Source organism: Atractosteus spatula, chromosome 23 (genome assembly GCF_055471065.1).
Source record: "Atractosteus spatula isolate fAtrSpa1 chromosome 23, fAtrSpa1.hap1, whole genome shotgun sequence".
In the NCBI taxonomy this organism is placed as follows: Eukaryota; Metazoa; Chordata; class Actinopteri; order Semionotiformes; family Lepisosteidae; genus Atractosteus; species Atractosteus spatula.
Genome location: NC_142728.1, coordinates 9,186,976 through 9,214,745, shown reverse-complemented (window position 1 = coordinate 9,214,745; position 27,770 = coordinate 9,186,976). Strand labels below are relative to the sequence as shown.

The following is a 27,770-nucleotide window of genomic DNA, read 5'->3' as shown; positions in this document are numbered from 1 at the left end:
ATTACTTCTCGACATGTCCTAAATGTGAGCACTGCTTGATCATACAGTAGGTCATCAAATTCTATGTTTTTGGACAAGTGTTAGTAGTTTCATATAAGATCTTTAAGCACATGTTTTGACTGTTGTCTGGCAGAAAGAGAGACAGTAGATATCCACTCATTAACATAAATTTCAGACAGGATGGGGCAGGTGACTTACGCTGTGCCTGTGTGTGAAGCTTTAAATCTTACGTGTGCTGTGACTCAAGAGATGGAGTAGGTGCAGAAAATGCAATGCTTTTGTGAGATCCATGTTTTAGACAAAGACAAAGAAAAATGAATTTTTCCATGCATCAGCCTTCTTGAAATTTCATATTGCAAATAATAAAAAAATATTTAGTATTCAATAATCATTCTCAGGTATAAGTTGTGTGAATTTTTTTTCTTACATTTATAGTGGCTTAGCTATAAATATTTCCTACAGCTACACTGGAAAAGCTGTGCGCATATAAAGGATTTTTGGAGTCCATAAATCACTGTGTGATGCACTGCATTCTAACATAGGAGTTAACGGCATTTTAGCCAGATTTGTTTTTATTTTATGATCAAGATTCTGAACCAACTCCTGAGTGCAGAAAATAAAAAATACAATGCCAGCTACATTCAATTTTTATTTGTGCCACAACTGCAAAAAATACTTTCACTTTAGGAATTCAGGTCTGCAGTATTAGATGAGTTTTTTTCTACTTTTATGGGGTTCTAGATTTATAAATAGAACTTTGTAATACTTGATTACAAAACATCATTACCCTAATGAGTTGACAATATGTTAACCCTGGATCTACAGTATATTTTGCCTAATGCAGGCCTTATAGGAGCTGTTACAGTTAATTGAGCTAATAAAAAAATATCCTGTTGATCTCTCATGGGACTTTTGCATGTTTTTCAATTTAAAAAAAACGACAGCATAACAACAACCTCAATTATCTAGCACTGTGGATTATCTGCACTGTCTTCACAGCTGACACCTGTCATTGCTGTGCCTACACCATAAAGGATTCATTTTTTGCTTTGTGTTATTCATCCTGGAGTTGCATTTTGTCAGGAATGCCAAAATTCATCACTTATTCCTACATTTAAATGAATATAACAAAACTATTGTCGCATTGAAACACTACAAGAATACAGTGAATGAGATGATGATTCACAATGCTAACAAAAGAAGCTTTGTACACTTTTGTCTTCTGTATTGCTTTTTGAACTGAATACTTGGTAACGATGATATGACGGTTATTTACTTAGCAGATATCCATAGTAGTTTACAAAGACCTGAGGGGTGAACTAGCATCTGGTACTTGTGATGTAATGTCACTTACAACAGAAATCTAGTTTTAATTCTCATCTGAAATAAGCAGCAGAACATAAAGTAATCTGCTCAAGATAACACACATTGGTTCAGTAGCAGGATACTTCCTGGTAATAAGCCCTATTACCGTAACTATTAACACTCTTCATCTCCTTACCATGGGAAAATATGTTTCTTTGTAAATGGACTTTTAAATTACCTTTTGTTTTATCTGTGTTCTTCAGCATTGATCTGTATGGTTTGCACTATAGTATCTTTTCCTTTTTTTACTTTCTCCCTCAGTTTCTGTGCCTGAAGAATATCCGGACGTTTCTCAAGGTTTGCCACGACAAGTTTGGACTACGCAACAGTGATCTGTTTGACCCCTTTGATCTCTTTGATGTCCGGGATTTTGGGAAGGTAGGACCTTATGGCCAACGTGTAACACACATGTTGTCATCAGGGGAAGTGCCAGGGGTCTCAGGTTTCAGGTAACAGCAAGTCACAGGTATATAAAGATAATTAACTAGAGCCACAGCTTCTTTAAAGACGATGACCTGGGACTTGCACCTGCTTATTTTTAATTGCTCGCTATGTATTTCCATTGGCAGTGGTAAAAACAATCTCTCTGCAAAGTTCAGCTGCAGTGTTAATCTCCAAAAAGCCTTGGAGTGAATAAAGTGCTAGTATCATTTTAATTGACATTTAATTCCAATGCATATTTAAATAAGTAATGAATGGTTCAGTGCACTCTTGCAGCAGAGGTAATTGGCACTGGTCTCACAGCAAGAAATAACAACTTTGTAAAGTTTGCCTTCAAGCCTGAATTAACCAATATAATGACCAGAAATTTAAAGTTCCCTGCTTTTTACATCACATGAAAACTCTATTAAGTTCTTCAGCAGCTGCCTTACCAGAAGAAAATAGAAACCAGCCTATATGCAGCTTTTGAAAAAAACCTTTCTGTTCTTTTTCTGTAAACTACCTGGGGTTATTGCGTTTCTCAGTTTCATTGTTGAAGAAAAATGTAGTATCTCAGTGCAAGGACTATAAAATACAGTCTGGAAGGTTGTGGTTTCAAATCCTTGCTTTTGACCCCTTGACTAAGATACTTCTTTCAGATTGCTGCAGTAAATGTCCTGATGTGTAAATGTGTACTATTAATGTACATGAGATTTTTTTCTCAATTGAGTTAGAAAGGATTAGGTAAATCATTTCTAACATAGAATTACCTTCATAAATGGTATAGTTGACTTCCCTGCATTGAGACCACAAATACAGGATTTTTTATACATGAATGATTTTAAAGTTTTCTGATTGTAGATCAGTTCCTGCAGTCCATTCCAAAATGATATACAGTACCTTGCAAAAGTATTCAGACCCTTGACCAATTCTCTCATTTTACTGAATTACAAAAATCCTATTTAGTTCTATATCATATTTATATTTCAAAGCACTGAACCTCAAAATTAATTATTTTATTGTGACATTGTTTTATGTTAAAAAATATTCTTAAGAAAAATAAAAAACTGAAATACAGTATGCTTTTGCATAAGTATTCAATCCCCACATAGTAATATTTTGTAGAGCCACCTTTTGGAGCAATAACAGCTTTAAGTCTTTTGGGGTGAGTATGTACCAGCTTTGCACACTGTTCAGAAATGATTTTGGCCCATTCTTCCAGACAGATTTGATCTAGGTTGTTCAGGTTAGTCGGATGATGCCTGTGCACTGCAATTTTCAAACAGTGCTACAGATTCTCAATTGGATTGAGATCAGGGCCACGACTGGGCCATTGTAGGACATTCACCTTTTTGTTCTTGAGCCACTCCAATGTTACTTTGGCCTTGTGTTTAGAAATAATTGTCCTGCTGAAAGATGAACTGTCTCCCAAACTTCAGTTTTCTAGCAGACCAAAAACAGGTTCTCTTGCAGTATTATCCTGTATTTTGCACCATCCATTCTTCCTTCTGTGATGCCCAGTCCCTGCTAATGAAGAGCCCCACAGCATGATGCTGCTACCACCATACTTCACTGTAGGTATGTTGTTTTTTGAGGTGTGGGCAGTGATAGATTTGCACCACAAAATCATTTCCCACATCACAACTGGGTCACTATCATGCTTTTTGGCAAACCCCAGAAGTGCTTTCACATGGTTCTTTTTGAGTAATGGCTTCTTTTGTGCCACCCTCCCATACAGGCCAATGTTATGCAGAGCTCTTGATATGGTTGACTGGTGCAGCTTCACTCCGCTCTCAGCTACTGAATTCTGTAGCTCCTTCAAAGTGATCAGTGGCCTCCCTGTGGCTTCTCTCACAGGGTTCCTTCTTGTTTGTACGGAGAGTTTTGAGGGACGACCTTTTCTAGGCAGTGTCTGGGTGGTTTGATGAAGCTTCCACTTCCTGATAATTGAACCAACAGTGCCCTTCAGATTCACAGCCTGAATAATGATCCCTTAACTGTGGGGTTTTAATCCAGAAAATGTGGCAGTTAGTCACAGGTAGAGGCCAATTGTAAGGCAATTGTGTCCTTGTTACAGCACTTGTGCTTAGAAATAAAAATATCACAGAGAACAAAATTTCAATGTAGGATTTATAATTCAGTAAAATGAGAGAATTGGTCAAGGACCTGAATACTTCTGCAAGACACTGTGTATTTTAAAGATGAATTGTGGAGCCTTTACCTTTTGTGATTAGTTAATCAAATTAAATGTTCTTTTGAAATCCAGAAATTGTATCATTTTCCTAGGTACCGAAAGTGGGTAATGTTGTTTGTAATGCCTTCTAGATGGTAGTTCTTGAGAACTGGAAGGAAAAAAAAAGATTGTGTGATGTAGTTTTTGACAATGAGCAGTTTATACCTAAACCTTTTAAACTGACACTTTCCACTTTCCACTCTGGACATGGTGATAATTCTGAGTGTTAAGCCATGCTCTTGAGCCAAGGGAGGTAAGAGCACAAACTGATAGGAAAGGGGGGGAGAGCAGAGGGATTCAAGTATGCTTTTTCACACCAGTTAACCTCTAGAGCACTCAGTGTGAATGCTTGCGCGGGTGTGTTTGATGACCGCCCTTTTCCAAAAGACACATAATTGATGCTGATCATCTCGTGCTTTCCTTAGAAAGTCGACAGGACGATATCCCAGAGCATGAATTATTGCAACTCTCAAAAAGGGAGTTCTTGAAAAATAGCAGATGTTGGCATTAACATTAATCAGCTGGGCCTTGCTCCTCACCCCAAGCTGTCAGCAATCTGTGAAGCTGGGATAAAATTTTCATAATACAGTGTCGCGTCCCCTATAATTATTCGCTTTCGGCTCTTGTGCAGCACAAAAAGAGGCACCTGCCATCCCAGGTTCTGCAGCCAGTAATTAGCACTGCTAAACACTCCTGTGCCCTGGCTCTGGGCCAAGAAGAGCAGGCAGCAGATCAGGTACTCCCCACCACAAACCGGCCACAACCTTCTTTCCTTGGTTCATTGTGAATGCATGCACCTTGCTCTTCAGAGACTAGTGATTCTTTGAATGCTGATGGCTCAAGGCCTCCTCATTAACAAGCAAACTGCAAATGAATCTCTAAAAATTGGATGTACGTGTCTTTGCATTTTTTCTGTATATCAACATAATAAATATTTTCTTTTTCATCATATCTGTGCCACGGGTACCTTTCCCATTGGCCGGGTCTTATTTTCTATTAAAAGTATAAACATCCCGCTTCCTTTTACGTATTTGTACATGAACACGTTTTTCAGGTTTATATAGACATGGACAATAACTAGATGTCTGGATGGATCTGGTGAAAATTGCTTTGAAGCTCCTTAATGTTGGCACTCTTCTTGATTTGCATCAACAGATTAAATCCTTCAGGAACTACAGATAGAGTTTTAGTTTAGGTGACTAATGCTGAAGTGCACAATGCAGGGAAGCTGAAATAAACCATGTGGAATCGTATTGCTTCTACAGTGCTCCATTAAAAGCAATATGTTCAGATGACTGTGTCTTCCGCATACAGCAAAGTATTTTACAGAGCTTATTATTAGTTTTAAAAAGGTATTTTTTAAAAGCCATAGAACTTATTTCAAACTTCCAATTTTGTTTCCCCAGATTGTTCTTTACAAACAGTATACTGCATTTATGGAAAGTGTCAAAGTAAAGTGCCCAATGTCTACTGTAAACCAAAGTGCTGGAAAACATTTGCAGTCTTGGAGCGGCACAGTGTCTGGTGTTTCTCATTCCACCTCTGGTCGTACTGACCTGATTGAACTAATAAGGATCATTTGAACATCATCTCAATGATTTAAAAAGGCCTAGAAAACCTGCTGGATTCTAACCTAGGTGTGCAGTTATGTCCATATACAGGACATGGTGCTTAGCTAGAAGTGCTACATCACAGTCATCTCCTTTTCATTACTGTACAAAATTGTGTACAATTACTTTCCAGGATTGTAAAAAGGATAATAATTTACTTTTGTATTATGTTGCCTTCAGTATGATTTTAAGAACTTATTAAGTAGTGGCGTACCACAAGAAATTTAATTTCCAAAACTTATACAGCAGATTAATGGTGGAAGGTTATAGAAAATCCTGAATGAAGTATTAGTATACTGTATGACATTTCTTGGATTAATATAATTTGTATTCAGTTTTTATCACTTTTTTATAACTATACAACCACTAATGATATTATTCACCTGGTGAGACTTCAGAAGAAAATACCTCTGAGGTGGAATAGATATTTTTTCCTAGTTTCTCATTTCTTTGAGTTGTAACTCAGGCTGTGACAGTTTATCAGCTTGAAGTTTGTAAGGATAATACATGGCTTATTAAATTAATGTCTGACAAAACTTTAGAAATATTTAATATTTAAATACCATGTTTTACATACACTGTGCAAATATGCTAATTTCGTTTATATATAAAAAATCTTGTGCAATGTGATTGTGAATCATGCTTCACCAATGACCATATACTGTACATGTCTCCTTAGACATCAGAAGCTCAGAACCTCAGCTCATTTCTGGAAAGGTACAATAGAGAGTAGGCAATCACACCCAACCTGCTGTTTTTGTGTGGTGGTAGGAAACTGGAACACCTGATGTAAAGTCATGTAAATATTAGAAAACCTGCAAACTCCACACAGGCAGGCTCTTAAAGCCACAATCTAGCCCAGGATCCTTGGCACTTGTGCAGTAACAGCATTAACTGCCATGCAAACCCTATACCCATTCAAACTGCTAAAATACTACTGCTGTACATTCAGAAGCAGTAAGCAGTTCTACATCATTAATAAGTGGTTACTTTTAATATGTACAGAGTGTCTCCTTACTCTGTGTGAGACTGTTGCATGTTCCCTGCTAAAGGTAGTGAGGTGCAGAGTGCTGATAACATGAAGTGGATTTCTTCAAGGCAAATACAATAAGCATGTGCAATGTGTCCTGAGCACCAGCAGAAATAGCAGTAGAGCTGTCTGACAGAGTCTGCTGCTGATTTGTTGCAAAGTGTTTTTGATGAGGCCTGGACCGACACGGGCAGCTGCTGAAGCATCAGTCAGAGAAGCTCAATTGTGTTAATCAACGTGGTGCTGCAGCTGCAGCTGTGCTCTGTGCAGATCGCTCCTTAGGCCCGAGAGGAACGTGCTTCAGTGGACTTGAAATATTGTAACCAACAGGCCTGAACGTAACTGAAATAAATAGAATAAGCTGTGTGTCAAGTCTCATTCTTTTTTATAGACGAAACCTTGTTGTGGTTAATTATAGGGTTTGTGCTGTAGGAGTGGTTCAGAGCAGGTGTGGTGTTATTAAAGCAGATGCTTTGGCTAATTTTTTTTCCCTCTGTATTACGCTTAGTCACAGGAAACACCGTTAAACGCGTTTCCTTAATTATATTAGCCAAAAATAGGTAGGCTGCTCTGAAACACACGTAATATCTACGTGCAGACTGGTGAGGTTAATTAATTTCACTCTTACTATAATGATCAACCAATGGTGTAGTGTTATTACAGAAAAGAAAGAAAGATTTGTTTAAATACCTATTCACAATTAGAGTGAAGAAGACATGAACTACTGATTAATGTTAAACATCACATATGGAGCTAGCAGAACAGGCCTGTGCACACCACTAGTCTCTTACCATATTGAGTATCTATAATCCTGTTTGTTAATCCTGCATTGAATCTCATGAAGACCACAAACTGTATAACATGAAGTGTGATAGAGAAATAGTTAAAATTTGTCTACAGTTCCACGGTGAGTCTGTGCTGCCGTTAATGAATTATTTCTACAGTTATGTTGACCCACTTCATCAAAAGGCTCTCTGTATTTTAACAATAAGGTGATTCCATCAAAATTAAGGGTTTTGCTTTTCTTTGGGAAAGGGCAGCATCATAAGTTCCTTTACGATCTAAGTCACTCTGGCCAAGTTAATAAATTATCACCATTATTCACTGGGCCAAGCAACTTCAGGGCATTTGTTAGGTCTTAGGCCTTAGTGAAACAAACTAAAGTAATGCCTTCAGTATTCAAAACATGCAATAATCATTGGCATTGTTGCTCATTTATACTGTGGCATAATGTGTATTACGTTCACTCATCCATTACAAAATGCTAATGAAAATTTGGCCTTTTACATTTGCAATGATGAAAAAGCACTGTCCACTGGGAGGTGTTGTTTTGCAGAATTTATCATGTACAGTACATCCCCTTTTTCTTTGCTGTTCTCTTATTTACACTTTTGAGTTGTGTTCCATCTTTTAATATGGCTAACTCCCTTTTCAACAATTGCCATCACCTCAGAGAATTGATTAGATTGTTTTCTCCTTGAACACATTGGGAATTCTGTAATCTCTTGATTTCTATACCTGCCCCTCCCCCCCCCCCCGGAGAAAATTAATTATTGATTCAATTCAGTTCACTCCAATAGTAATTTCTTATGAGTTTAATTGTTAACTGTTGGTTTCTGTCCATTTTGTCCCATTTTCCTGCATAGCATTAATTAAACATTGCTTATATATAGCCTTGCTTGCTGCGACAGGTAGAGCCGGCGTTTAAGAAATCAGAACATTCTTTAGCAGAAACGGCAGCAGTTTTTCCAACTCCTTTTTTAAGGTGTTTTAAGACTCTGTTTAAATAGCAGCCACCTTAGTCATATTGCCTGTAGTTGCAGCACATAAGATTGCTTTTCTTAGTTTTGTAAGGGTCCCCCTGCAGCAAATCAATAATCTCTGTTCCTTTTGGAATTTGAAGTGTAATGCCAAAATGATATAGTGAGAACAAAGGAGAGGGGGTCGTTCTGCAGAGCTGTACCTGCTGTAGTGTCTGTGTAAATTTACAATTTCATTATTTTCTTTTGTTTCTTTCAGTGTAATCTTTTGCAAGACTTTCAGCAAAACTGTATGGATGAGTAACAGCTGAACAGTTCCCATCTTGTACTATTTATGGACCACATTGTGTGAAAAACACCAGAGAAAGTTTTATGTAATAAATGTACAGCTCAAAGGCAGCCATCAAGCAGACATATTTAATCACAAAGTTGTCAAAATAATGTTCAGATCATGAGGAAGACACTTTGTCCTGATTAATGTTTTTCGCTTCTGGCTCCATTTTTGGAGGGCAGTCTTGATCAACCATTAACAAATTAGGTGATTAATTAAAAGGTTAAATTACTAAAAGGGATTCATCAAACACATCTGATAAAATGGTTTCTGTATATGGTGGATTAACATGCAAACCATCATGTTTTCAAAAGACAATAAGCTGTAAGCTGTAGTTTTCCACTATTACGCATTTTTTCTGCTGTAGGTCAAGAAGTAGCTTTGTAGAGCTTTTAGCCTTTTGAGAGATCTGCCACCTGGCAGAAGCAAGCAGGCACCTTGGATACTGTATATGCATGTCAGTGCAACATTCACATGCTTCATGATATTCTCAAATGAATGCAAAATGTAAATTGGCATTAAATATTTAAATTTATAGGTGTTCTGCTCTGTATTATACAGTATGGTTTAACTTCCCTTTAGTTTATAGTCAAGCTGCTTCACTTAGTGAGGATTGCTGAGTAAGTTGGACCAGGCTTCTCTTTCCCCAGCAACACATCCCAGATCCCCCAGATCTACGGGATAGACAAATTAAACCTACTTGGTAGCTTTCTAGCTCCTACACCAGCTTCAGCTTCTTTGCAAGTGAAGTGACAGGATCCCATTCTTCTTAATCCAGCGTAACACCTGCTGTCAGACTAATATTGCACCCCATCCTCACCCTTTTGCCTTGGAGGTTGTGAGCCAGAAAATCACATTGGTGGTATAGCCAGCAAGCACCACACCCGGCCTGACTCCAGGAGCAAGTCCTGTATCTCTGTGCCAGGTGAGGTGTTATTTTATTTTGAACCATGAAGGCCACTGTCACTTCATGAAGGGCGGCTCAAGCTTGACACACCATGAGGTGTGAAGTTCACTGGCACACAAATGCCTCCACTATCACAAGTACACAATCTTTGGAGGAGACAATAAATTACTGTACATATTGTTGCAAAAATATCTATCTCCTGAAGGCTGTGCTCAGTATGCGCAACTCTCTGGACATATGCATTTCATCATTATTGATCTCATGAATCCACTAGAACATGCAAGAGTAATAGCACCCAGTGTGTAATTTTTCAGTTTGTTTCCTGTAGGCGTGGGTTACACTGAAAATGAATGATCACGGTTCAGTATTATTTTCTACAGAGAAAATGAACAGTCTTCTTCATTTTTTTTTTGCCAAGAGCATACGTCAAATAGAGTGGAGAAGTGTTAAGGGCTCTCAACTGAAGTTTGGTACTGCAAGGTTGTGCATTCAAATCTGAAGTGGGGCACTGCAGCTATACCCTTGAGTGAGATGCTTCACCTAAATTGCATGCATTAAAATACCAAACTGGTCCAAATGTTAGTTGCTTTGGATAAAAGCATCAGCCAAATAAATTAGTAATTATAATATAATTAATATTATAATCATGTAAATTATATATTATTATATATGATAGATCATATTAATAATAGAAACTCCAACCAGCCACAGGAGTTCTTGCAGCTGTGCATGTATCATTTGCAACTTTTGATTTTATAATGGATTATCTGCATCAGCCCAGCTCATTGTCCTGAACTAATTTTTCTCCAAGGACTCATATAACCTCTACTGAGAGAGCTACGCTGGTTCTTCTCCTTTCTATTGCAGCAGTAGCTCCTGTGCAGTTTCTAATCTTTAAATCTCGCCCAGCACTAACATAATAACAGCAGTCCGAGAGCCAGCCAGCCATCCGTGTTCTGTCCTAGACCCCAGCACACATGGGCTCAGCAAATAACTGCTGGCATTCGTTCATCTTTAAGTGCAAAATTGTGAGATAGTTTGTTACTGACATTGTGAAAAACACACTGGAAAAATCGGATATGGATCATTTGAGAGGTTAATGGAATTCATCATCTGTGTTTGAAAACCTTTGTGCGCTGTTCAACATGCTACTTTCTCTTTGTCAAGTCTACGTGCTTGTTGATAGAAAGTTGTTTTAGATCTGATTACTTTGGAGACACATAACTGGTAACACATTAGCTACTTTGTTCATTACTTTGTTAAAGTTGGCGTGTGGACTATGGACTTTGGTTTTCACTTTTTTGTGGAAATTGCTTGGTGTTTGATCGCAATGCTTTCCTCTTCTACAAAATGTGTTTCTTTTATCAAGAAGAAGAATGAATGGAAATATTCGGTCTGCTCACTTCCATTATCTTCTTTACTGTTGAGATGACAGGCAGAAAAAGATATAACCTAAAGGCTCATGTCCTTTTGGCACAAGCCCCTCCATTGATTTCATGCATGCAAGTTAGTTCACATTACAATATCTCTACCAGTATGTTACATCAAACCTGAAATCTTCACAGCTGTGCATTTTGTAATACTTGTAGGCAGGCCTCTTATATGGTGATAATATAGTCACAAAAGAAGTAGTGTTGTGTATACATACAGTATGTTATTTAAAATACACAATTTCTGTTCTATTTTATCGGTCCCACATTCATGTACACTCCAATTCCTTTGATTTTTTTAAGATCTCTTTCCACCCTTCCACCCATGTGTGCTGGTTTTCCTGCAGCAGTTTTTAGTGGTCAGCTTCATTATCATCCATTCATCCATTTTCTAGTTGCTTCATCCAATTCAGGGACATAGGGAGCTGGAACCTCTACTGACAAGCAAGAGACACAGTTACTTATTAGTCCTTCTAATAAAATTTGAAGAAAAACATACTGCTACCTATTGTGTCAGAAAGCCATTACCTTTTATTAAAAGCTCAAGTGTGTTTTCTTGCACAGCCTGCTCACTGATATTGCCTGCCACATGTCACGTTAGAATGACACGTTCTGTCTTGGGTCCTCTTGTGAGGTGTTCTTGTTATTCTGTGTAGGATCCCTGCTGCAACACAACCAACTGCCTTGAGGGCCCAAGGGTGAAATAAAGGCTGCTGTATCAGTACAATCTTTTGATTGGGTCACAAAGCACTAGTATAGGATTTTAAAAGAAGCTTATTTCCGTAAGGGCTGTTTGTTGACCACTGCCTCTGTTTATAAATGAGTTTCACAAAGGTCAAAGAAAGAAAAGAAACCAAGTGCAAGTCACCTACATACAGCAATTCTCCAAAGTGTTCTGTACCCCACGGTCTCCAAATTCCAAACACCTCCAGTGCTGCTTGCCTTTTTACAATGTAGGGTACCCGTCTTAATCTTCATGTGCAATAAAATCTCTGGATGGGAAACTATGGATGTGGGCACTGAAGACTTTTTTTGTTTTTCTGTGGAAAAATGGAGGTTTGTAAAACACCCCCTTTGTTAGGACAATCAATTGAACTTACTCTTCATTTCCACTTGTCACTAAAAGGCCCCTGCCCTGCTATAAGAAATTCATTTAATGAATGGAAGGATACAGCCAATACAAACAATGGTCCCTGTCATGAAGCTAATAGAAAGCCTATATACGTGGATTGTAGAGCATCCTGAGACTCCCCTCATCCACAGCATCTGTTTTCTAAATGTAAAGCTGCCACTTGTTTTTATGAGTTCCCCAGCCAATTTGAAATTGCCACTTGTGTCCCCAACTCCTGTAATTACAATCCAGCCACATTATGATCAAACTCAACTAAATCTGACACGTGACATTTTGTTAGCGTTTTACAGTGACATTTAGACAGTTCAGTGCTTACTGACTATTGACGAGACCCTGCAACCTTCCCATTTGGTATTTTTTGCAAAAAAGGCTACCTGGATTGCCTCTTTGGTGTGGTAACCTGCTAAGAGCAATGCAACCTAGGAGGGTAAATCTATCACCCCACCTCTCAAAGGCTGTATGGAGAGTATCCCACAGAGCCCTGTGCTTCCTGAGCTGAGAGGCAGAAAGAGTGACACTGACCTGCTCGGCTCTTGACAGCAGCCCATGGGGGTGTCCCGCTCTGATCTTGTCAATCTATAAGTTGTTTCTAACCACTTGCAGGCTTGATATTGAAGTGTTGAATTGCCCAGACTCCACACAGTGAAAGGAGGGCATGACAATGTGGGCTGTCACCCTTGCCTGAAAGCCCTGAGTGCAGGATAAATTGCTGAAACAAAAACACAGCCTTGGATTTCAGCAGGGTGCAGGGTATGCTGGGATTAAATTGTGAGCTCCAAGAACTTTAAAGGAAGAAAACCATATGCTTCAGAAACACTGCCTCAATCCTGGTATTTTAAGTCTGTATTCACAGTGTTATTGCACCTTGACAGCATTACCTTGGTTGATATATGCCTGTCTAACTGTGAATCATATCTGTTTTTAATGCTGTTTTTATGGCTTAATTGGCCACGTTCAGTGAGTCCACTGATTTCAAAGTCCCTGCATCAGTGTGAGCTGATGTCGCCTTTTTAGAGGAATATTCCCACTATATTTTATAAAGTTTTTTTAATTGCAAGAGTTTAAATGTTTAATTCTTATGCACATGATAGTGCATAGCACTAATTTCTGAAAAGTGCAAGAAATGTGAAATAAGCATACATGATATGGTGCAAAATACTTTTACGGGGGATATATTAACATGAACTAATAATAATCATGGTGATTATTTTCTACAAGCAACAAAATTACATCATGATGGAATTGGCAATCAGCTGACTGTTACCATTACTGTTAGAATAATTGCTTACCCTTTAACCTCTGTAAAGAGTAAAATAAATGTAAGACCACTGTGACTTTATATCTGGACCCACTGGGATGACACTTGACATTTGAATAACTGAAAACATAAGTATCTGTCTATACCTAGGTTTCTGAGGTTTAGACTTGAATATCTGTGCATCTTAGAATGTCAAATCTTTTATTTTTGGCCATACGGGTTGAGATAGGTAATCCAGATGTCACACATTAGTCATGTCAATGGCCTTTGCAGCATTCAACGTGCAACAGTATATATAAAACTTGAAATTGGTGATTCTGTGTTAAAAAAGACTATCTAGTCTGTTTATTTGGGGGGGGTAAAAGAAAATGGACAAAACCTTTTTGCCCAGAAGTGTTTTCTATTGTATGCTTTTATAATGGGATAAATATTACGTTATGCTGCAGCACAAAGCCTCTTTGAAATATGCATCAGCAGCTAGCACCTCTATACAGTAATGCGCATGATTCCCAGAATGTAAATATTTTATAATGTATAAAACCACAAAGTACAATATTTCCTCACATTCCTATTGTCTTGATTCTTTTGTGCTCACTTTTAAAAATTCAGACCTAACAAGATGCTGATATTCAACAGACAACACCACACAACTCCCATTGTCCTTTTGTAATTTTAATCACTTTGTTCACCCTCTTTGTTGTTTGTGTCTAACAGGACATATACTGTATATATATAAAGTCTTTTGCACTAATTATTGCAGAGGCAAAAAGTGGTTATATGTAAATCAAAACAAAATAAGCGTCCTTTAAAGATTTAATATCAAAATACCCTCACTTCAATGTTTCTAAAGATTGCCAAATCTTACAAAATTCTGCTGTGTCTTTGTTGTACCGCGATTTTTTTAGCTACAGCTTTAGGCTGAGTCGCTGTACTGATCACTAGGAAATATGTGAAAGACATAAAAACAGCAGTCATATTCTCCCCAGTGGTTTGGGTTTGTGCCTGTTGGGATTTGTTTAATGATTGTTAGAATGTATATTTTGATATACAGAAGTAGTTCAAGTAGGTAACTGTATCAGCTTGCATAGGCTGCAAAGGAACAAGTTTAAGGTTTATTCCATGTTGAAAAGAGAAGAAAGGCTGTGGAGCCTTCTTCGGACAGCAGAAACATTGTGTTTCCTTTCTTCTCTTTTCAGCATGGAATAAACCTTTAACTTGTTATTTTGATATACAGTGCTATATGTTGAAATAATAAAAGTAAACTTCAATATTTTCTTTGCAGAGGTCCTTATGCAGTGTGACTTACAATACATGTAAGAAATGTACATGTATTAGATAATAATCATGTAAATTCACCAAGTTAATAAAATGTCATTACCTCACACAAACTGGCAGTGCAATGCAAACGTAGCACTGGGCCAAAAGAAACAAGATTAAAACAGGTTACAGTGTGGATACCAAACAGCACTGAAAGAAAGGTAGTGGCAAGTACTCTGTTGCCACAGTGAATAGGAGCAGTAACCATACTGAAGAAAGTTACAGATGTGAGCGTTCAGAGATACTGCCTAAACAGATACATCGTGACTGGGCTCCAGAAGCATTTCAGAATTTCTGATTTCTGTGGGTAGTGTGTTCCACCACTGAGAGATCATGGGGCAGAAAGAGTGGACTCTGAAAGTGGGAAAATAGAAGTGGGTTCAGAATATAAAGGTGAGAGTTTTAGAAATGGGACCTCTAATTGAATCAGTTGTGTTGAATCACCTTCATTCTAAATGTTTATAAGAAATACTTTGGGTCTGGTTTAAACATTCTGCAATGTTGTTTATAACTCATATCCCACTTTTCCCAGTAAACAATGCACAGTTTATGCACATATAAAAATAATAAACATATTGTTTTTACTCCTTCTTTGTTGCACTGAATTCTGAACAGATGCTTATTTCTCATAGAGCACTGCTGAATAGGAATTGCAGTTTCTGCCAGATTCTCATGAGAGAGGACTACAACTCTAGTCTATGTAGGGGAATGGATGGATTTGGAGCCAGAGCCCATCCCAGCAAGCAGCTGGGGCAAGCCAGGGTACACCCTCAGATATGATGCCAGTCCATCTCAGGGCAGACAGATACAAACACTCACACCAGGGCCAATATTCCCAGAAGCCAATTAACGAGATCATCCAGAGAAAACCCACGCAAATATGGGGAGAAAATACAAACTCCACACAGATAAAGTTTTAACCCAGGGCCCCAGAGCTGTAAAGCAGAAATGCTAATCATTAAACCACTCTGCCACCCTATTTAAGGAGCAACTGCTGCTAATAAAGTTTTTTTAAAGCATTTTAAGTGATTATTTTCATAAGCTACAGGTTCACACTGTGATTATATTGAATGCATCATAGCCCTCTTGATTAGGATTATTCTTATAAGTATGCCTTGAATTTGCTCTCTTTTATTATTTTATCCACGCTTACTCTTGCCATGGCCGTTATATAATTCTTTTGAATGATGGAATTTTACAGCAGCAACAGATGCAATTTTAATGAACACCAAATCTAAATGATCACATCTGACTGAAAATAATAACATAATACTGGATTGCCATGGGTATTTGATCCTCTATTAATCTCTTCCATCTACATTGTTTATATTTCTTTATTTAAAAATACTGCTGAAAAAATGTCCTTTTATTAAGATTATTTCATGAAAACTTACGAAATTTACAAACAATTTATCTTGCTCATTTGGTTTTTAGGCGTTAATCCGAGCATCTCATCCAGTTGTTTCTTGAAAGAAATGATAGTATCAGATTCAGCGACTTGGATGAGTGATTTGTTCTGGACTCCCACAACACTTTGTGCAATGTTATGCTTTCTATTCATCCTGTAAGTGTATGATTGCCTATGGTACTCCACTAATTGGCCCCTTACTTTAAGCATTTACCCCTTACCTGAGCACTTTATTTTTGATGCATTACACATTTCCTTTAATACTTGCTGTCTGTGATTAGAGAAATATTTTTTATTTAAAATTTTTTAATATGCTTTCTGATCTTCTAGATCTCACTGTGATTTTTGTAACCTTACAGACTGTATAATACTAGATGTAAGGCCAGTTAGTTAGTAACTTTTGTTGGTAGGCACTAGATTACAAATTTTCCTTTTAACGTTTTTATCCTGTTATCCCTTTTTACCTGTGCTTTCTTATGCTTAAATACACTTTCTTTAATTGGTTCAATTGGTAATTGTTTTCAATAATTTTATAATGTGTTTCTTCGTTACATTGGGCCATTGCTTTAAGATATTGGGTTTGCTTACTCCTTATTTTAGATCATTACATAAAATGCTTCATTCCTTTTTATAGCAAAGGAAACAATTTGTAAAAGCAGATGCCATTGCTATTGTCTTCAGTCTCACTTCCATTAGGTCATGGTAGTAATTACATATTTCTGTCAACAATGCCATTGTCCTTTTTTTTAATTGCCACAGTGCACACATGATACTATATGATAAACACAAAAGGACAGTGCATTCCAGCATGGCTCATTCTTCTTGCCTAACCATTTAGTTGCAAAACATTGACCTACTTTAAGTTAGATTGCTTGAAATTTTAATATTGATTTCAATGTAGTGTGTTGGTAACAAATAAACACTGTAGTAGTTGCCTTGTGTACAAACGCATGTCACTAACATTTTGAGACCTAAGAGTTTGGTGTGGGTTAGCTAGAGGTTTTCAGACAATCCTAGCTGGCCTATTTGATCTTAAGCCGAGATAACGTCTCCAAGATAACTGGATGTTTGGATGACTGAACCTCTGAATGAAGCAAATGAAACTGAAGTTGTGACTTTTTCACCACTGTTAGAATAGTGCCTAACGCTCAAATACCAACATGGCATCCTGCTGTGCAGTGTATTGCACTCAACTTCACTATTGAATTTTGTATTAAGCAAAAGGAAATATGATAGAATTGTTTGCTTTAAATAGGTTTGAAAGCCCTGCTGGTGGTCAAGTGAAAATTTTATACACAAATTAAAAACGGTAGTGAAATTTTAGATATTTATCAGGATCCCTTTATGATACAGAATTTGAGCCTGATGTGTGATTTAGAGGCATGAGATATTTTCAGAATTTCTTATATTTAGTAATCATGTTGAGTTTTCTGTTCATGCAGAAGAATGATATTTAAGGTTTTATACACTAAATATTAGTCTTCTCTGCTAAACTGGTTACTTAATTTAAAGTGTTTTAATCATTTAATGGTGGACACAGTGTTACAGTTTTTATTATTGGAAATTTAATTTGGTTGCACGTCTATAAATATATCTTGTATACCACAGGAACAAACAATAAGTAGGCTTGACATAATTCAGCTTGGATGTAATTCAAAATAATTAATTTAATTGTTCAGCTATGTTTGCCAGTCATACCAGTGGAATGCTTCATTCAGCTGATTTTTCGGCTTGGTAGAGTGCCAGAGCTGAAAAGTAATTTTTGGGCCTTCAGGTCATTACTGGGTAGGTCTGGAAATGTGTAAAGCACCTGCCTTTAAACACACTTGGCTCTACCCACTGCAGGGGAGAAGAGCAGGTACAGTGTTAAGGCATGATTAAAATCACCTGTAAACCATCGGAAGAAAACAGACTTGCCAAGATAACCCGAAGGTTATGTAATGATATCTATATACTTGGGAGCTCGCATGAATATTACTTGGGGGTGTTTTCAAATTACCATTGGTATTTAAGATTATATTCACTTAGTGCATTGCGTTTCAGCCTTGTGAAGCCTATAGCAGTAAAGGACTCGCTATCTTGACCCTTCTGACACCTAAAAATTCCATGATTCTAATACAGTACGTGGACAAGGGTTTAATAGTAATGGGAATAAGTTGGACGTCTCATGCTAATGATGTTAAGGCTTTACAGTATCCAAACATCTGCCCTGTTCATCTAGAGCCTGTGGTGGCTTGTGAAATATATAGTTTCCTGCTGTATTTCAAGATGTGATATAAAAAATAAAATACGTTCATCTCTATAAGCTGCTGGGCATTACTCATTCCTTATATATCTTTTTGATTGGTCTACTGACAGTTACTATTAACTGTCAGGACATTATTTAGTATTGTTGCACTTAAGTAATATTGTTGCAAACATCTATCTATGATCTATCACACTGGATCTTAATGGACCATTCTGTGCAGAAGATTGAGGTTTGTAAGCAAGGCTTTGCTCTGTACTGTTTTCACCTTAGCAAGGGTTAATTTCTGTTCAGAATTTTTAGCAAGATTTTAAAGATAACATCACTCAGCCCTGTTAAATGGATCCAGATATTTTGGGGATAAAGCAGGTTAGAAAACAGGAAGTCGTGTGTTATTGCACAGAGGGTGTGGGGGATATTAATTTAGAAAGGTTTGAGTTTCTAGGCTGCTTTCCTCATTGCACTCCCCTCATTATTGTACAGCATAAAATCTTCCAACAGAGAGAGAGAGAAGCAACCTGTGTTGTACATTTTGCTGTAGGCAACTGTTTGGACAAAATGAGGCACTTATTTTGACTTCTAAAAAGTGTATTTTTTATAAACATGGAACATAGTTCAATTTCTTCTGTGCAACATAAAAAAAAATCATTTTATAATGCCGAATTATCAGTACATCTCATCTGTAATTTAGATACACAATTCCATAAAAGAAATAATGAAACCTGTTGTAAGAATATCTTTAATTCACAAATGTGGGTCCAAAGCAGCACATAATGCACAGTGCTTATAAATGGTTGCTAGCTACATCTTACAGTTTTTGCAGTGTTTAGTTTAGTGAACAGCCACAGTGCTCCTGAGGAACTTTGTTTTATTCTGCGCTTAATACCAAGTGACTATAAAGTTTTTTTTCTGTGATATAAAAGTTTCTAACAAACTGTTCTCATCATAGTGATACTTTTGTAAATTCTGGGCTTGCTGTATGGGTTTTTCTTTCTCTTCCTCAATGGGGTTCACTTCCATAGTGTTTTCATTAAGAAAAGTGATACAATTAGCATATTATTCATAAATGTTCCTGTGTTTCAGTGACACCAATACAATATTAAATTAAGCACGGTCGTGCTAAAGGTTTTGTGTTGCTCCTCCTTTTATGCTGTGCATCAGTGCTTGAAATGCTGGTCTTCTAGGATGATTCTCTGATAAGTACCTGGGTTCATGCAAAAACCTTGAAACTACACAAGTTTAGCAGTAAATTATTTTTTTTAGTACTGGTGTTATTGAGCTTCATGTAATTAAAATAGATATGGTTTAACCACAGTGATTGGCAGAAGATCATTTAAGGACTTCAATCAAAAACTGCTATAGTCCGAGAAATGTCAGAGGATGGGATTCAGTGAGGTCAAAGGTATCTGAGATTGCCTGGCAACTCTCTGTTAATTCAATGGCATATAATTATCACTGAATTATAGCAGTATCTAACAGGTAGGGAAAAGAATGTTTCGTGTTTATAGGTAGCATCAGCAAAAGTATTTCCAGCAAGTTATGTTAAAATTCTCACTTTTAAAAAATCCTTAATGTTCGCATTTCTAGGGACAAAAAAATACATTGTAGAACTTAAAGTACTGTGTTGTAAACGTAGGTGGCCAGAAAGAGTATGCTCTGTCTTGTAGTATTTAGGTAAAGTAGGCTAAATTAGCTCAGTTACGGTATCTGAGACAACCCATTTCTATAAAAGTCCAGATAGGTCCCTTCTTGAGACTGCTGGGTTAATAGAAGTTGTATTTGAAGTGTAGCTGTAAGTGTACCTCTGTGGAAAATCCCGAGTGCAACATGAACATTGCATTTCTAATAAGACATTCTGTACTCAAGCTACAAATACCATGGCTAGGTCTTCATTGCTTTTTCTTAGGTCTTAATTAAGCTGCAGCCTGTTGTTTTTAGACACTGTTCCTTGCAGTACTGTTATTCAGAGCTTCTTCAGATTTGTACATGTAGCTAATGTTTCACAAAGAAAATACTGCCCTTCGTGTGAATCCATGTGCAGCCATGGAGGCTCTGGTATCTACAACCGTTGCACAGCTAACTGATCTTTGTGTACGTAATCTTTCATGTCAAAGGAACATCCGTCTGCTAAAAAGATTCACCTCTCAGTCTTGAGTAAAAAACAGATTTGTAATGAAACAAGTTGTACATAACAAGGTCTCATTATAAAATAAATGCCTACTACAGCAATAAAACTTTTTTTAATGAACTAAACAGGTTTAGTTTACATAGTTCCTATTACCTTGGTGAGGAAGGCCTATTTAACTCAATTGAGTCATGCATTTTCATTGAAAATCCCTTTGATTCATCTCACTAAACTTAGGCAATGTCTCTTTAAGGCCTAGGGTGTCTTTCTTTTGCCATTCTTTCTGCCTTATTGGTGCAACATAGTACTAACCCATGTTTTTCAAGTTATCTCTGCCTTTCTGCTGCTGGATGTGAATTAATGTGTAATCTTCCCAAATGTCACTCACTGCAGGCATAATGAGATTTGAATGGAAATGCAGTCCTGCAGTGATCGCTGGCTTTTGTGAAATTATTCGGTCTTATCACACTCCCTCCTTGCTCCCGGTTTGCAAACTGAGTAATTACAAACCTTGTGAATGTCTCTCTGTGTGACATAAATGAATAAAAAATAAGCAAGACTTGTCCAATGGTTTTTGGAGCCGTGGGCGTGAAGATAATGCATGGGGGGGAAAAGCTTCTTTCAAGGGATCAGACACAAATTTGTCTTCACCGCTATTCTTCTTTCAACATATGGCAGAACAGAAAGTTTATGCACCAAATGAAAAGTGCTTGCATTATAAAATGCATTCACAAAGTTATCAAGCAGTTTTTTGCTATCTATTGCCCTTTGAGAAAGCTTCCAGAAATCACATGGTGGTAGCATCATTACAGAAGTTCCTGCTGGGCTGCAGTGATTGTGATGAAGTTGGTCCCATTCAGTCTGCTTCCTCTGATTTGTTCAGCTGGGTGTTCAGGGTAAAGTACAGTTCATTTTAGGTGCCTGTCTTCGTGTGTTAGGTTTGCCAGGTGCAACTGACAGAAGAAGTGAATTTGATTAAATACATGCACACATGGTGACCAAAGCTGAGCAAATTTGTGACAGTTGTTATTTTAGTACTTTACACACCTGCAAATGCACTTACAGAGAAGAGAACTTACAATTCAGTACTACCCAGATAATAAGTATTAGAAATAGGGTAAGAACACAGCTTGTTATACTGTATATCATGTGACTAAATGATTCCTATTACTGGCATCATTTCTTGTCTTTATAATGTAGGGTTGATTGATTGTTGTGTTGTCCAAGCCCTGAATGGTCTTGTAGCAGCCTTCCTAAAGTTTTGCTTCATAGCTACACTCTATCGTACAGACTCTGTATTTATATCGTACAGACCAGTATTTGTTCCAGTGCATACATTTGATCTGGAAATATCTGGAGTTGTGTTGTAATAAACTAAGACTATGGAGTGTCTCTACAAAGGCAATTAAAGATTCAGATTCATGATAACATGAGTTATTATGTTGAATACACTTTAATTGTATTGTAGCATTTTAAGCCTTGTGTCCCATATGCATTTAAAGATTACCATTTCCAGATCGTTTGCTTCTGGATGCATTATTTCTAATTGAATATGAAATTTTCATTGTATGTAAAAATTGGGTCAATTCCACATGTTGCTTCATATGCTAACGTTGAAATATGCTTTGTACAAAGTGATTTAATATAGGAGAATTGTATTGGTGAAAATGTGCAAATCACATCCTTATAGTGGCTGATTATCATGTTCAATAATTACACATATTTGCACATTAGAAACTCATCCATGGCAGTAGGCTGATCTCCTCAAATCTGATTAGTAGTGCCCCCAGGCTGACTTGCACATTTCTATGCTAATCAAGGCAGTGTACTCCTCCTCTTTCAGATAAGAGAGATTTAATAGAGATATTTAACAGCTAATAATTTATCAGACTGTGACAGGTCTTGAGTATTTGCTATTTGGGCTCTCTAATCTGCCATTATTTAGAAGAATCAGTCTATGACTTATGTATCTTGCCTAAACAGATGAGACATAGTTCAGAGTTGATCTTAAGCGTCATTGAATGTGATTACATTAATATGCTTGCTAAATATTAAAATAAAGTATAAGACATTAAGAACAATCAATTTTTAATTTCAGGCTTGCTAAAAAGCCTTAACATGCAGTACATCTAACAGTCCACAGGGGCTTTTTCTAAGGAACTAATAAGAATTTGATTAATGCATTTACTCGAAAAATCCAAATGCTACGTTTTTGTTATATTAAATCTTTCTGATGCAATATTGGATTGTGTTAAGCTTAACTAGCATTATGGCTTGGAGGACATTTCATTCATATTTCATTTATGAGATTTCATCCCCTTTGAAGATGCCTAGGCCTGATGTCAGAAAGTATTAGACCTTAATGTGACAAACTTGTCTCAAAGCCAGTGCATTCCAGCTCTATATAGTGCTGTGCATTAGTTACCTCCTGTTGGGTCAGAGAAGTGGACACTGGCCATGATTTCTCTGGCCCTTTTGAGATTCTGAGTTCTCTTAGATAAAGTTATAGATGCCAGACGTTGCCAGTATGACCATTGCCTGTTCAGTGACATTGATTGATTTGAGGGAAATTAGTCCACATTTTGCAGTCATTTCCAAAGTGAAGTGCAGACAATCTGACAATTTGTTTTCTTGTAAAATTAGACCAGAGGCCATCTTGCATCAGTTTTTTTTAAAATATGTCTTCTTTCAGAGTGCTTTGGATAGTTTTGACTCATGAGTCAGAGCTAAATGGTTCAGTGCACTTCTTCAGGGTGCAGCAGTTTGCTTCTAAAAAAAGCCCTATTGAACGTTAGAAGCTGTAAGATTCTAGAATTCAAGCAGGAACTCAATATTATATACTGTATACTACATTTAAATACAGGCTTTGGTTCATTGACTACAGTATATCATTTTCAACAACAGGTCAACTTCTGCATCCCCCTGAAGAATTCTGTTTCCTGTGCGACAAATTACATGAAAGAGAAAGAGACGCTTGCTACCATATGGATGTATAACTTATAAATTCAGTGCTGTTCTTTTTAAAAAATATTGCCAGCCGTAATATCATTATTTTGGCAATAGGCTTAGTACATCTGATATACATCTGATATATAGCTTTTTTCGGCCCACAATCCTTTTCGGTTTCATTTCAGAACAGAAACAAGAAGAAAAAAATGGTCAAGCGGTCTTTGAGTCTAAACAGTTCAAATCTAGATCCTCCTCTGTCTATCCTGTACAGATTTCGGTAGTAAAAGAACAGTGTTCAGGATTATAAAACGTACAAGTTCAGATCCCCTTTCATTTTAGAAAAGAGACCAAAATACAGTACCCTGATCTAAGTACTACTCCTTATTCAGTAAAATATTAACATATCTTGTTTCTTGTACTACACTAGCTCTCGTCAGTTAAAAGGTCACAACCCATAAATAAGAAATTATATATTATTCTACACATTAAATATCAAAGATGTCCAATCTGACTCAGTGCTGGTTCAGTCAGGAGTTTGCATAGTCTAAGACTAGGTTCTGGAATACAGTTTGGCCTAGATTTTTCTGTAGCTGAGTTCTCTTATGGGTCAATCTAAGCATGCTAGCTGTATTTCTCCATCCTTTTGAGCACTTCACTTTTGAAGATTGTAATGATTCCCGCACTGTGATTTTACCACATGACCACTGTTGCTCAGAAGGTAGACACCGTGTGTGATGGATGAAGGATGATCAATATGTGACCTATGAGACATACTGTCACTCTGGTCAGCAGGGGGTGCGGTGCAGCATGCTCTGGAAAGAAAGCCCTTTCATTATGTGGTAGTGGTCACACAGACTGCTCTTTTAGAACTAGAACCCAGAGGTTGTGAACAAAAAGCTTCTTGTTGATCACCAGACTGTACAGTGATTCCCTCAGCGCAATCCTCCATAGATGATTCTAAGCCTTCTTCACACGTGCATTTTTTATTACTGTATAATCCTCACAACATCCCGGTTTAAAATCCCCATGGCAGAGGTTCTCATCAGCTTGTAGCTGTCCCAAATATTCATCAGTTGTCAACGTACCCAGTATACATAGACTACTAAGTGCCTAAAGTATTACCAGTACTCACCAGAGAGCTGCAGTTGTTAACACTGCCTGCTGATAATTATGTCTAATGCTGGGGTACCATCCGGTCCAGTTTCATACACTTTATAACATAATGACCATTATAATACTGGCTCTGTGTGCTGGCTTTTTATGACCTTGCATGAATTGCGGGCATTTCCCTCCAAAGTCTGATTTTTATAACTTGGAACTGCAGAATTGAAGAATCTTCTAAATCAAAGTTTAATTTCTGTCATACTTTTAATAAATTAAGGATCTATGTTCTCAAGCAGACTTCAACTACAAGTGAGTTGATGTTTGCCATCAACTAACTGCACACCACAATTATGATAAAATCCTTCGATATCTGACAAACTTAGTTCACACTGCACTTGAAACATTCTTGTTTTCTTCTGACTTGTGGTGCTTGTACAATATATTGCTCTGCTCCAAGTGTAGGTACTTTCTTTGTCTAAAATCGTAGCTCCAGTTCAGTCTTTGTTTAGTTCTTGCCCAAGTGGTTAGGTTAATGCTGTACCTCCTTCACTGCAGTCTAAATCTCAAGATTAATGGATAACCCTTAACAGGTTAGTCAACCCCTTTGACCCCAGGGGCTCCCTGAGGATGCTCTTAAAGGAAATGTTTAGGATTAAAATCCATTATAATGAAGCCAGATCGATCTCTTTCCCTTAGTATTAGCATGTATTTGATAACGTTTTTTATAAAACCATTTTTTCAAATTATTTTTCACAGGATTTTGTGTCCTCTACTTTTAGTTGATATTTAAATGTCCTTTGAAACCCATTTTTGACTAGCGTACACACAATGCAAAATTGGAACTGTCCTGTCTTATTAGGAAGCCTGCAGGTGCTTAGAAAGGTTGTCTGAACAGCATGTTGAGATGACTGCTGGAGCAGCAGAATAATAATTTCTGTCCTTGTGGGATTTTGTCCTGTTTCTCATTGACTGAATGAAGCAAACAAAAGTAGTTAACAGCTCAAATTGTTCTATTTAAGCGCACCTAACATAATACGAAAATAATGCTAACATAATACTGAACTGAACCAGTTTATTTTTTATGCAAAACACACATAAGAAGCGAAATAATATTTATGGTGCAGTAATATTTTCTGACACTTATTTCATAAATAATATTTTTGTGATGACTGCACCTGTTCCCTTATTGAAGATTATTGAAAATTATCTCTAAGGCAGTGTCTATGAACAATTAAACTGAGCATTTTAAATTTTTAGTGTTTTGAGTGTCCCCTCATTACTATTTTTTGTGTAGAAATCCTTCTGTCTTTCAAATATAGTTATCATTGTTCCTCTGGATTCTCAGAAGTAATTAGAATTTCTTAAAGCCAGTGCTGCAGAACAGATGGATTTACATAAGCACTAGTTTGATGAGCCAGTATTATTGCCACATGGCCTGTGAGTAATTGACCTTTTTTATAGAATCTCAGCTGGCATAATGTAGCTTGATGTCTGGAATGATCTTGCTATATTGGTAGCAAATCTTTTATTTTCCCAAGTAACTGGAGACAGCTTTGCCGATAGATTCAGCAGGTTTAGTCACATAACACTGTATTCATTGCTCAAAATGGTGTTTTTCTTTTTTATTGATCTTAAGGATGTGATAGGCATAATGTGCGTAACCACGTGTTAATAATAACTTCACATTTCTCTTTTGATTTCCACCCCAGAGCATCTCACAGCTCTTTAAATATGGGAGGGGGCCCTGTCCGGGTGATACATGGTAGCCTTTCTAAGCCACCAGCCCCATTACACAGCAGAGCAGGTAGAGAAGTGAGGAACTGGGTCACCTGCTGAGTTCAGAGGTAAATGTAGGAATACCTGAGTGTAATTTAGCCAGGACAGTGGGGTTAACACTTCTGCTCTTAAGAACAGTCCCATTGAATCTTTAATAAATAAATTCGTCAGGACCTTGGCTTAACAGATGACACCTTCACAGTACAGGAGTATTGGATTGGAAATGTTGGTCCAGAGGGAAGAGTGCCACCTACTGGTCCACCAACACCTCTTATATCAGCAAGCTGGTTTTCCTTAGAGGTTTCTCAGCCTCGTACTGAGTGGGCCCAACCTGGTTTATTTCAATTATCATTACAACAATCATCATAATAAGAGTCAACTACACTTTATTTTCTTTAGCACCTTGCTGAGCTTTTGATATCTGACAAAATCAGACTTTGAAGTGGCAAAGCTGCCTAAGCCTTCCTCCCATCCTATTTTATTATATATAATTGTTTATCTAGGTTGCCTGCCTTTGGGTTAAGAGAGGGGCTTTCACTTGAATTTAAGCATTCAGTGTTCCTGGGAGTGTGTGGTGATAGAGGCATGTTCACACCAGGGTTCTTACACATTGTCTTCTCAATCGTTTTGGCCTCTCTTCTGCTTTTGTCACTTTGCATAAGTCACCCATATCTCAGAATGACTAAGTGTTTATACCTTTTATATCTTCCCTCTGTCTAAGGTCACTCGGAGTTCACTACTCTGAAAATTGGGGTAACAGAGGATTCTGCAAGCCCCCAAGGCCGCATGTGTGACAAATATCAGATGTGTCTCATCTGTTGAATTTGGGGACATCAGAACGTAAAAGTGGTGATGCTCACAGGTTAAAACAGTGTCATTGCAAATGATGTTAAATGAGTTGTGATGCTAGTTCAATGTTATATTTTTGTGATAATCCTTGGTTGTCTTTTGTCAAAGAGTAAATCCTAATCTGGATACTGAAAAATGTATTTTCTTGTAAACGTCATGCCTACCTGCATGGTGGCTTGGTATTGTCAGTCAGGATACGTTTTATATGAATTTCTTGTGTTTCACTTTAGTTCTACTATTATTAAAATACGTACATTTATTTTTATCCTGTCTATGTTGTAAATCCAGTAGTGTCCACAGCCCATGTTGCATTCTCACTAGGAATGTAGGTATTTTCATTGTCTTAGTTGATTTTTACCTTATTAAAAGTAACTTGATAATGCTTTAGCAGAATTTGTAATTTATTATGTATTTAAATAGGTAGGATTAAAAATGCAAGATAAATACAAATATTGGTATTTATTTCAGCAACAGAAATTATTCTCTAATTATTTCCTTTTTTTTTGGAAGAAAGCCAGTTT

At 37.2% G+C, this 27,770-nt stretch overlaps 1 protein-coding gene across 1 annotated transcript in view; it reads left to right on the top strand.

The window, feature by feature from the left end:
• The window catches only part of vav2 (vav guanine nucleotide exchange factor 2), a 201,096-nt gene that overhangs the window by 54,030 nt on the left and 119,296 nt on the right, over positions 1-27,770 (top strand). The window contains exon 2 of the mRNA XM_088940647.1: positions 1,627-1,743. Coding sequence (XP_088796773.1) covers positions 1,627-1,743 — 117 coding nt within the window. The remainder of the gene's footprint in view (positions 1-1,626; positions 1,744-27,770) is intronic.